General features: G+C 37.9%; 2 protein-coding genes across 3 annotated transcripts; both read left to right on the forward strand.

Moving 5' to 3' along the window:
• The first annotated feature begins 1,704 nt into the window (after positions 1 to 1,704).
• On the forward strand, positions 1,705 to 3,398 carry LOC144649401 (growth/differentiation factor 6-A-like). 2 transcript variants are annotated; one of them, XM_078508887.1, is made up of 3 exons: positions 1,705 to 1,773; positions 2,182 to 2,417; positions 3,018 to 3,398. In XM_078508887.1, exons 2-3 carry the CDS (start codon positions 2,198 to 2,200, stop codon positions 3,362 to 3,364), a joined length of 567 nt encoding a protein of 188 aa, XP_078365013.1. In that variant the 5' UTR covers positions 1,705 to 1,773; positions 2,182 to 2,197; the 3' UTR covers positions 3,365 to 3,398. The 2 variants fall into 2 exon arrangements, with proteins under 2 accessions (XP_078365013.1, XP_078365014.1); XM_078508888.1 differs by lacking the exon at positions 1,705 to 1,773 and adding an exon at positions 2,038 to 2,104.
• Positions 3,399 to 5,484: 2,086 nt separating this feature from the next.
• Positions 5,485 to 8,787, forward strand: LOC144648794 (bone morphogenetic protein 8B-like). The gene is made up of 3 exons (XM_078508251.1): positions 5,485 to 5,508; positions 7,569 to 7,835; positions 8,282 to 8,787. The coding sequence occupies exons 2-3, from the start codon at positions 7,586 to 7,588 to the stop codon at positions 8,620 to 8,622; spliced, it is 591 nt and encodes a 196-aa protein (XP_078364377.1). The 5' UTR covers positions 5,485 to 5,508; positions 7,569 to 7,585; the 3' UTR covers positions 8,623 to 8,787.
• Positions 8,788 to 11,424: the final 2,637 nt, after the last annotated feature.

An 11,424-nucleotide genomic window follows, 5' to 3' on the forward strand; every position in this document is an offset into this window, starting at 1 on the left:
GCTGTGACATTGTGGGGGTCGCGTAGACTTTATCTTTACCTTATCTTTCAGCGCAAAACGTAATTTATTCCAGATTCAAAAACAGCATCTCTAGGCATTTAGATGGAGACAACGAAACAATTATATTTTCTGAGCCGAGTTTTAACACTTTTTCTTTTTTTTTTTTTGGAGAAAGTGATCTGTATTATTATGCCAATCAGTGACGCGAATTCGTCATGATCGTGTCTAATGACAGGGGTACCTCAAATCAAATCTTGTCTGTAATTCTATGTAGAAAAGTTTAATAGTTGTCCGTAAACGAAATTCATACATTAATATTGCGAAATGTTTTGCCGCGCTTTTTTCCTTACATTATCATATGCGAGAAATAATGGTTAAATTGTCTGTAATTGTTTCCATAAGAACTTCGAATTCCTTAACATCCTGCGGCTATCACTAAACAGAAAAAATGTAATTTAAAATAAAATTAGTTTGGCCTTATAACACGAGTTTACTCCAAATCTAAGCGGAGAGACGTATTCGCAATTTAAATTTCTCATTTATCTAAACAGAAAATAAACAGGAGCAATTGGAAGGATAATTTCTCGTAACATTGTGTTGTAAAATAATATACTCAAGAGGTATGAGTTTGTCGTTGGCTTAAAAATGAGATAAAATATAAGCAAGCAGTTTTTTTTTCTCAGTTATGGGCGCATCCATCGTGTTTTCGGCTCTGTTGACTTCTTTTACTTGTTTTCGATTCTGTGAGAGCAGGTCACAGTTTTCCTTCCTGTCATTCACCAAGACAACCGTCTCCTTTCATGACGTTCATGAAATAGTGTTTCATAAATGAATGCGACAAGCGTTTGTTTTAAATAGTTTTTTTTCTCCCAAATTATCAGGGCTGGTATGACCTTAGCTATCTTTTGTCTTCTAGTCACATAAATGGTTTAAAATGAATTAGGAACAGGGACGAACAAAATCACATTCCATTCAAATTCTTCTCTCTTTGCTTTCTGATTCAATTTTTATATTTCATAAAAAAATAGGTGAATCATTGAACTCTTAACATTTTTAGCAACGTTTTTTTTTCCTTCCCGTTTTTTCTTAACGTCATTCAATTGTTTTTCCCTCTTTCTGCTTGACTCTTCTCCAATCCCCTTTCTTCTATACCTAGTATTCCATCCTTCTCTTTGTCATTCTTTTTCTTGTTGGCTCTGTTAATTCCTTATACCATTTCTCCATTCTTGTTGGGCAGGTAACAGTCTTATTTCACCTCATGCATTAAGACAAACGTTTAAGATGGTTGAAATTTTGGAATAGGAAAATTTTTGTTTTTCCGGAAATTTTTTTTCCTTTTTTTTTTTTGGGGGGAAAAAAATATTTAAATAAAATTCCGATATATTTTTTTCAATTTCCCCCTCTCATGACATTTGTAAAACAATGGGTGATCGAGGGATGTGATCATTGACTGTTATAGTAAAATTTACGAGTATTTAATTTCAAAAAGTAGCAGGGGCCGAGTGTGTCGCATTGTTATACTATAACCTTTTTCCTTTACTCTAATAGAAACTAAGAGAGCTCGAGGAACAAAAAGAATAAAGACCTGTTTCGTTCATTGTCTAAATGTCTTGTTTTGGTATGTAAAACAGGTAGACCGCTTAACTCTTGCAACATAATTAGCGAAGCACTTTCTGCTAGCTATAAAAAATTCATTGCTCAACCGCTCAAGTTATCATAGCAGAGCATAACTTTGTCAGCTATCTTAGAACTTCCTTTAAGCAGTTTGGAGTCGTAAGTGTATATTTAGTTAGCGTTGGTTTATTTTCTTTTCTTTTTTTTTTATCAATTTGACAGGAGCCCATGATTTTGTTACAGGTTTTAACTTATCAGGCCATTAGAAAAGCCGCGGTTTCTTTTCTTACTTAAATTTTTTGCATTTAATTTTATGTCTTATGTGATTTAATTTTATTTCATTTTAAGTTTAGTTAAAATGAAAGATTCCTGCGTAATACTGAGACACGAGGCGGTCTCACTAAAGGGCCTTTTAATTTCCAGGAAACGGTCAGTAAAACACACAAGTGCAGTACGTTTCGCTGTCTTTCGTTTCCGCCGAGAACATAAGGTATAAACCTGAGATTAACGGTCTTTACTTCTTGTCCAATCCTTTACTAGTTAACATTGTTTACTTTTCACAATCAGGTAGTTTACCCTTGGAATGAAGATGTTTATTGCTCTGCTGTGGTTGACCTTTGGAGCAGCGATGTGTCTGGGAGTACCGGATCATTCATCTGATCCCAAAGAGCGGGAGACGACTGAAGAAGAATCTGAAGACAGATTTTCACAGTTCTTGCTCGACTTATATAATAAACGTATCAATGAATCGGAATGGAAAGAAGAGGAGACATCTGGCGACATCGGGGAATTTGACAGTGAAGGTGTGCAAATATTGCAATCTTATTGTTAAGTAACAATAGCCAAAGTAGATGTGTGGTTAGGGGTGCTCGCTTATTACAGTAGGTTGCGTCGCGCTTGCAACCAGCGCGAACAGCAATAAATAAGCGCTTAGTGCTAGACCAGACCGGGAGGATGGGGTCAATCATTATTTCCCCGTGTTTGTCTTGCCTTTTTTCCTCGTGTGTACTGCTTTGCACGCTAAATATCATTTAACTATCATCGCCCAGAATGGCATTGTTCTTGCGACATATTTTACAGTTGATAAATCACTTTATTGCATTATCCTACAGAAACGCACGGGCGGGTCGAATTTCCTCGTTTGATATGAATGCGTGTTATAACGAACGAGAAAAACATAACCCTTGGAGAATATGGTTTGTTGCTCACTCCCCGTAAAGCCCTGATGGGTTTGTGGCACTTATTTAGAGCTCTTTCTGTATGATAGAAATCCATATTAAACACCTATGTTAATAACCATAATATAGATTTATTGGTCTAAGGCAATGTTCAGCTCTATTTATAGAACTTTCTTTGCGTTCTCCAACAAGTAATACCTCTGTTTGTTTTCTTCTGTACAACAGGGGACCTTTCCGTGAGAACAAGTAGGAACTTTTGTAGAAGACTTACTATGAAAATCGAATTTTCTAAGCTCTTTGGAAAAACTAATCCCTATATTTTACCGGAACGTTTTAACGCCTATCGCTGCAGTGGAGAGTGTCCATATCCCATCCCGGCCCACATGAACCCCACAACCCACGCCGTCATACAAAGGCTAATGAGAGATACTGACAAGAACAAGAAATGGCCAGCACCTTGTTGTGTGCCAACAACGCTGAAACCCATTAGCGTCCTTTACCTTGATCATGACAATAAAGTTCAGCATAAGGAGATGCAAAACATGGTTGTAGAAAAGTGTGGATGCCGCTAGGCAGAGAAACATGTATGTGACCAGTGGAATAAAGGCAGTTATCTAAAAATGACTGAATGCTCTGATTTTGATTTTGACTATGACACCTTCTTAGTTTGTGCTACATGTATCATCCTGTAGCCATTCCAATTCCTTATCTGCCAGGCTCGGAAAATCGAGCTTTGCAAATAAAAATACATAAAATACCAACCATGTCTTTTCAAGGTTGCAAACCCATTTCTTTCCGTAATTGTTTCATAGCATCTCTCAGTACCCAATTCTATTCTGGCATTGTAATTTTCCATGAGTAGTACCAAAACTCTTCCTATTTTCATGTCCATGAACTTTTGTGCCTTGAACTAGAATCCATCCTGTTTTACGGTTAAACCTAGCCATCAGAATTTCTCATTGTCTTTAACAATGGGGTATAACCTGGATCTGACAGTCAGATGTCAAAAAAGGTGCCTCACCCAGTAACCAATAAATCTGATGTTAGCTCCGTCCTTGTGCCCGTCACCTCTGCTGCTCCGACGCTATTATCAATACAATGTGCACAGAGTGGGTCATGAAGGGGGTATAAATCCCATTTCCCATCCCACATTTTGCCCAATTTCATCTCCAAGCCTATTGTTCCCAAATTATTCAAAATACTAGTCCCCGTTCCATTGTTTGTGATTCCTAGTCCCAATTTTTTAAGTCCTATTACCACAGCGAAAGTTTGCTGATATTCCCGTTTCCTCTTTATCGCTCACGCCCCTCCACGTACGACTAAAGGCTGGTTTCCATATGATCGCGCGCGCGCGCGCGGGAGCGGGGGGGCCTTTTTCTTTTTTTTTTTTTACCGCTTTTTTTTGCTCGCCCCCGCGCCCAAAAATAAGATAGACTTTTTCTTCCCATAAAAAGTCCAAATACTTAACGTTCAATTCCGATCCTTGCCAATTCACTGCTTCAGGATCAGAAAACACAATACAAGCCATAGCCTGACAAGCTTGAGTCAGTGCCGAGTATGATAAGTGGTAAAATTTGACAAACGTTTAGGAGTTGAGAAACAAATTATAACGAGCAGCTTTTGCTTAGTCATAGGTATGTCATATTTTTTCGACTTTATGTTTTATCCTCTGGGCTTCTCTTTATTAACATAACAAATGAGTGCTGTATTGACTGAGCTCGTTTACTGGCCAACAATAATTTACACTCACACAATTGTTTGGAGTAAAATGGCTGAGGAAAAGCCCAAAGCCGCTTTTAATAAAATAATCAATTTATAATTCAAATAAAATATACAATCTGTTAGAAATATTTTGGTCCAGTAAAGGTGAGGGCAACCAAAACGCCATTCGATATGGCTTACAGTCTGGATAACCATAAACAAGGTGGACAGGTTTAGGGGAGGAGGTGGGAGTTCAAATAAGGTCCTGACTCAGAGAAAATATCTGAAGGACTGCACGACCACGATCGATAGCGAGGTTACTAAGCAAGCAGTTTGGCTAGAGGGGCTGCGATGTATTGATCTTCACCTCCACCCCTACCCTGTGTCACGCAATACTACGTGACTGCAAAAGGCAATAAGACCAGAGGGATAAAACATAAAAATTCTATTTTCAGGCAAATATTTTATATGTTGATTTCGTCTGTCCGTGTTTTAAATCATTCGTTGCAGGTAGGCAACTGTCAGACACAATCATTTTTTTTTTTACCATAAACGATCAATGTTGTTATATCATCAAAAATAGGACGGAAGACCCATCTTAAATACCGATGACAAAACTGTTTTAGACATAAACGTAAACGAGGGAAAGGACGAATGCAAAATTCTAAGGCGTTTTTAACAGGCTGCTATGGTAACCAGTTATGTCAAAAACATAATCACAATTTATTCACCAATGACAAGCCAATTGTTTGATGAAACTGACCCATCAAAGTAAGAAGCTGGAAAGTGCTGGAAACCGATACTGAACACTTAACATATTTTTCGTTTTCTCAGGTAAAAAAAGTGAACTTTAGTAAAAACCAAATTTCAGCATACCTGTTCTTCTTTTATTTGTAAAAAAGATCGAAATTTTCTGCTTTGCTATAAAAAATTCATTGCGCGGTTAACATCTTGTAAGATAGGGTAACTTCATCATTTGTCGAATAAATTCTACGACTGCTAACAGCTGGGAATCGTAAGTATTGATCTTGTCTGTGTTTTTTAATAGAAATGTTTAATAGTTGTGCCTAGTGTTCGGCGTACTCTTATCAGTGTAGTATGTGTTCAAATAACATTGATTTGTGTTTTGTTTTTCTAAGTTTTATCACATCAACTGGACGTAGAGTACTTTTTTAACGGATTCTGATATAGCTTCCATTGCGCGAGTATAGTTTACGGCGTGATCACTTATGTCTTTTTTGCCCTTTAATTCCAAATGTGCTACGGAATTGCACCATTTAATAAACCACCCTTAAATTGGTGAACTTTGTAAACGTCCTGCAGTCATTGTTAAAGAAAAGAGACTTTATTTTACATAAAATTAGCAGAAGAACGCGGTCGTGACTGGCACCTTTTATTTTAATCCGTGCTGGAAATATAGGAACACATTGCAGAAACAATTTCTCGCAGTCTTGGGTTGAAGAATAACACGTACACTCAGTAGACATGAATTTGTTGGAAGCTAACCATTATGAGTAAATTAAAACGGGCAGGTTTATTTTCTCAGTTTTCGGCGCATCCTTCTTGTTTTCTGCTCTGTTGACTTCTTGCACCTCATTTCGATTCTGTGAGAGCAGGTCACGGTTTTACTTTCTGTCATTCATTAAGACAACCGTGTCATTCCATGGATGGCGTTCGTGAAACAATGGGTCATAAATAAATGGGACCAGCACTTGTTAGAAACGGTCGTTTTACTCCAAAGCTGTCAGTGTTGATATGTTTTATTTCAGAGAGGCAAGTGAATCGCCTATCTTTTCTTCCTATTTACATAAATAAAAAACGCAAAAATCGGAAACGAACCAAAAAATATTGCCTTCGAATTCATCTCTGTTCACTTTCTGATTGGATTTTTATTTTCTTTTTAGGTAAAATTAGTGGATTAAAATTTTTACCACTTTTCTCCCTGGTTATCATTTCCCCTTACCTATTTTCTCTCCCACTCTCAGCCCAACCCTTTATTATTCTATTGCATCTTTTATACTTTTCGGCTCTGTTGATTTCTTCTACCAGCGCGCTTCACATTCTCTTTGAGCGGGTAACAGTTTGTAAGCCTTAGGCAAATAGGTTTATACCACATTCGTGATGAGTCAATCTGAAGAACTCTCAGGATTAAGAAGAAATTAAATTCCTTTTTCAGTTTCTTTGACTTTGTCGTCTATCCGTTGTTCGATTCCTCGAAATCAGGTCCTAGTTTTTTTTTGCTCTTGTATCAGCACAACCAGATAAAGTTGTTCATCCAAGAAATAAAAGCGTTTCAAAGGCCTGAATCAAGCTTAACCGTTTTCTTTTTCCTACCTAAAAACACGAAAAGTAAAGCGGGAAAAGGGAGGAATGGAAGCATGATTTCTAAGGTGGCGGCAATCGGGAGAAATTGAGTAAAAATTCGCAACAATTTGTCATATTTCGCAATAGATATGGGATAAAGAGGGGAGAATCGCTATGGAAAGGGACAGGAGGCGGAAAGGTACGGGAACCGTGAGTAAAAGGTACGGGGAGCGGGAGAAAAAGGTACGGGTAGCGGGAGTAAAAGGTACGAAAGGCGGGAGGTTTATTAGACCCCCCTGTCCCCCTCCACTCAATATAGGTAACCACTAAATTTTCTCCGATTCGGATTGGTTTAAATTGATCACGTAATAGTGGTCATCCGCGGAGATACACAACCAGCCCACAGTCCTCGTCTTCGACTGATGTTTTTATGTAAACAAGGGGCCTACAGACACAAACACACTAAATTCATTCTATTTGTCTGGTCTTGTTTCGTTTTTTCATACCTAGCTAATAGCGGCCTGGCTTCCCTAAATGACAGATATCCCGTATTGAGCGTCTGCCAAGTAAGCTGCGGTATCCACCAGTTTCTTTTTCTTTAAATTTAAAGGACACGACGGATGTCGTTTGGAGCAGTTTGGAAGTACTTTATCCCCGCAAACATCATTGTTGTCTTCGAACTCGAAAGAATTTCGGTTTGAGATAGGTTCACAATCTTTGCTTCTGAACCATTCTGCTGTTGACATTGTCTTCTTTCTCTCCACCAGCCAGTTCACTCTTGGAAAAAGATGTTTGTTGCTCTGCTGTGGTATTTATTTTTTTGGGGACCGATATGTTTGGGAGTACAGAATGATCATTCTGACTTCAAACAGCAGGAGCTAAATAAAGCACTGGGGAAAGTAATCCTGCAAGAACTGGGCTTGAAAGATCCTCCCAAGGTGACGAAAGAACAAAGAGAAAACGTACCGCAGTACATGATGGACTTATATTATAAACAAGTCAATGAATCATTGGACCAAGGAGATTTTGAAAATGAAGGTATGTGAATCGTAACAAAATGCACGAGAGAGAATATCGTCGAGATATGTCTTTTAACTGCCACATCTCCATGACGGATGCCTTAGAGGGCCGAGAGGTTATGTAACTGCCAATGTTTTTACAGCTGCATGTTGACGATAAAACACAAAACTTCAAACAGCCAAACACGTCACAAAAAATGTAGCGTGAAGTGCTTATGCCAGCGGAAAGCACCGAAAAGGTGGACCGGAGGAATGATTTTTTTTTACTTTTCATTTTCGTTTTTATCTTGCGCCTAGCGTTGTGCTATGTGTCGTGTAACAAGCTCTAAAACGTGGCCCGCGCTTCACCTTTATAACCCCTACCGAAACCTTTTAATTTGCATTAGTTATCAGTTGGTCTTTGTCAATACTTTTTAACATTTCCATAAAAGCAAGTGTTGACCCGATTTGTCGTCTTTTGTTTAGCAGAGGAGCTTTCCAAGAGAACAGGGAGTGACTACTGCCGAAGGAATCAAATGTATGTCAACTTTGAAAAAATCTATGGTGAAAATAATTTTATCATTGCTCCAGAGGGTTACAGTGCATATTACTGCCATGGACAGTGTTCGCATCCCATGGGAAAAGACATGAAGCCCACAAACCATGCCATTTTTCAGGGTCTTATGCAAGTGCTTGAATCAGTGCCAGGTCCCTGTTGTGTGCCTACAAAACTGTCAATAATGAGCGTCTTGTACATTGATGACGACAATGCTGTCCAGCTAAAGAAGATGAAAAATATGGTTGCAGAAGAATGTGGATGCCAATAATCATGAAGTTGTGTTATTTTCCGTCTTTGACATTTGCCTAGTTTAAGATGTTCCATAACGTCCACACGTTAATTTGGACATTTTAGAGCTGATATGAATGTTAGAGCTAATGATCGACCAAATTCACGAATAAATGGAATAGACAAAGTTCTCTTCCTTAAACAACACTGTCTGTTAGCTCGTTAATGTCACTTCGATACCTTCAAAGTTTTTGCTACATGTATCATCCCTTTGACACACTAGCACCCTTACAGTCGGGCTCGACGACTCTGCCTTTCCAATTTGACAATAATTAACCCTCGGACGTACAAGGGGGGGGGGGGGGGCCCCCCCCCTTTTTTTTTTTTTTTTTTTTTTTTTTTTTTTTTTTTAAATATTTTTTTTTTTTTTTTTTTTTTTTTTTTTTTTTTTTTTTTTTTTTTTTTTTAAGGGGGCCCCAATTTGCCGGGGGGCCCCCCCCCCTAAAAACGCTTTTACCGTACGGCAAAACGCAGTTAATGGAACATAACGACAGTTGGGTCGAAGGTTATTTTCAGTTCTTCACGCAATCTAGCATTATTTGCCAAGAAAACAGACAATAGTTTACAACCAGTGCTGGTGTGGTTCTTTCATGGGAGATAAATGGCCTGAATGACTTTTCTTTTCTGTCTATTTATATAATTAATAAGCTAAGGAACAGAAACGAACAAAAGCATATCGCATTCAAATTAGTGTCTCTTTGCCAACGGGTAGACCGCTGGACTTAAGCACATTATCTTTGCTTTCTGATTCAATTTTTATTTTCCTTTTAGGTAAAACGAGTGGATCAAAATTTCTTCCTTTGTCCTCCCCCCTTTTTATTCATTCCCTCCATTTTTTCTCCCTTACCCCTTCTCGCTCTCTTATGATCTCAATCCCCACCCCATCATTTCTATTGTATCATTATTTTCTTCGACTCGGTTGATTTTATCAAGCAGTTTCCCATTCTCTTTGGGCAGGTAACAGTTTTCATTCTTCTCGTGCATCAAGACAACCGTTTAATTTCATGACATTTGTAAAATAATGGGTGATTGATGGGTGAGATCATTGAATGTTATAGTAAACTTACGAGTAATAAACTTCAGAGAGCGGAAGGGCTTGAGTGTTTTCATTATAATATTACATTTTCCCTTTACTCGATTTAATCTAAAAAAGTTTGAAGGAAAAAAGTAGTATGCCCCATTGAAATTCTTCTCTCAGTGTTTTCTGTCTTAATTAGCGTTTTGACAGGTACAACGGGTAGACCGCTGGACTTTTCTAACAGAATTTGCGAAGCACATTCTGCTAGCTATGAAAAATCCATTGCCAAAGCACTCAACTTATCATAACATAGGGTAACTCTATCTGTTTTATCAGTCGTCTAACAACCTCCTTACAGACATAATTCGAAGTTAGGAATCGTAAGTACAGATAACGCTTACTCAGTTAATTCGCCTTACCTTGCTTTTCATTTCCATGGATTCGAAAAACGTTTTTAACTTCGTTAATTCTTTGTTATAGTTCTTAACTTATTCAGATCATTAGAACAGCGGCGAAATGGTTGGCTTTCTTTTTATTTTTACGTTTAAGTTTCTTTTCTTTTATGTTATTTTATTTTTATTAATATTTTTTTAATTAACAAATAAAGAAGCCTAAGCCATGTTTTATACTGTCATAAAACACGACGGGCATTTGAGAACACGAGGGAAATGTAGAAAACATGAGCCGCAGGCGAATGTTTTCTACATTTCTCGAGTGTTCTCAAATGCCCGGAGTGTTTTATGACAGTATAAAACATGGCTTAGGCTTCTTTATTTGCTTTATGATATAGATTTTAGACACCGCGAGTGAAAAGTTTAATTAAAAATATGTACAACAAGAGCGAGTAAACAAAGATGAAAAGCAGAAAATAGTTTACGGGAAGACCAGAAAACTGACACAATTTCATTCAGTATTCGACGTAAAATAAGGCTAAGCATTTCAGGTAAGTTTGTTACCTTTTAATCTTGATCTTGTTTTTTGAACTTCGATAAACTTCACCGACTGCACCGAGTGCAATTTCGTCTCAGCATATTAAATATAGTAGTCTCGATGACATCCGTCCCTTGCTTCGTTCGACTTGAACAAGGCGTATAATTTCCAGAAAAGCTATTGCTTCGGATATTCCTGTAAGCCTTAATTGTTGTCACAATCAAGTTCCAGCATGAATAGACGATTTAAGAGGAGATTGTCGAAGAAAATCTTCGAAAGAAAACTCTCTCACTCGCTTTCCTTGCGAGTTTCATTCAACTCAAGCAGTGGACACCGCGCCACAATTTTTTCCGCCTCACTTCGTTTACATCAAAATGAAATGTCCAGTGGATTTATACTTAAAAACGAATTTAATAAAACAATTATTCCATTCGCCCTTGTTGGATACGAGTGGTTATAGCCAACGAACAGTCAACGACGCGCGAAGCACTCGAGGAAAGCTGACGAAAAACAATAAAACATGATTTTTCTATGTTTTATTTACCTACTAGAAGATGGTTTTCCATGTTCTATAAGAAAATAATGCACGCTTGAGGTCTATAAAAGCTGCTAGTGGATGCCCGAGCCGTCAGGCGAGGGCATTCAGCTGCTTTTCTAGACCTCAAAAGTGCATTATTTTCTTATAGGACATAGGAAAACCATCTTCTAGTGGGTTTAGAATATAGCATTAAAAAGAGCACAGAACTTACAAGACTCGCGGCCGCTCACGGCATTTTACAAATGCACGCAACATTGGTAAAAGTGAAAGTTTAGTTTATTCTTTTCTTTGGCGGC

The sequence above is a fragment of the Oculina patagonica genome, chromosome 4 (assembly GCF_052425735.1).
Source record: "Oculina patagonica isolate OP01 chromosome 4, crgOcupat, whole genome shotgun sequence".
NCBI classification, from domain to species: Eukaryota; Metazoa; Cnidaria; class Anthozoa; order Scleractinia; family Oculinidae; genus Oculina; species Oculina patagonica.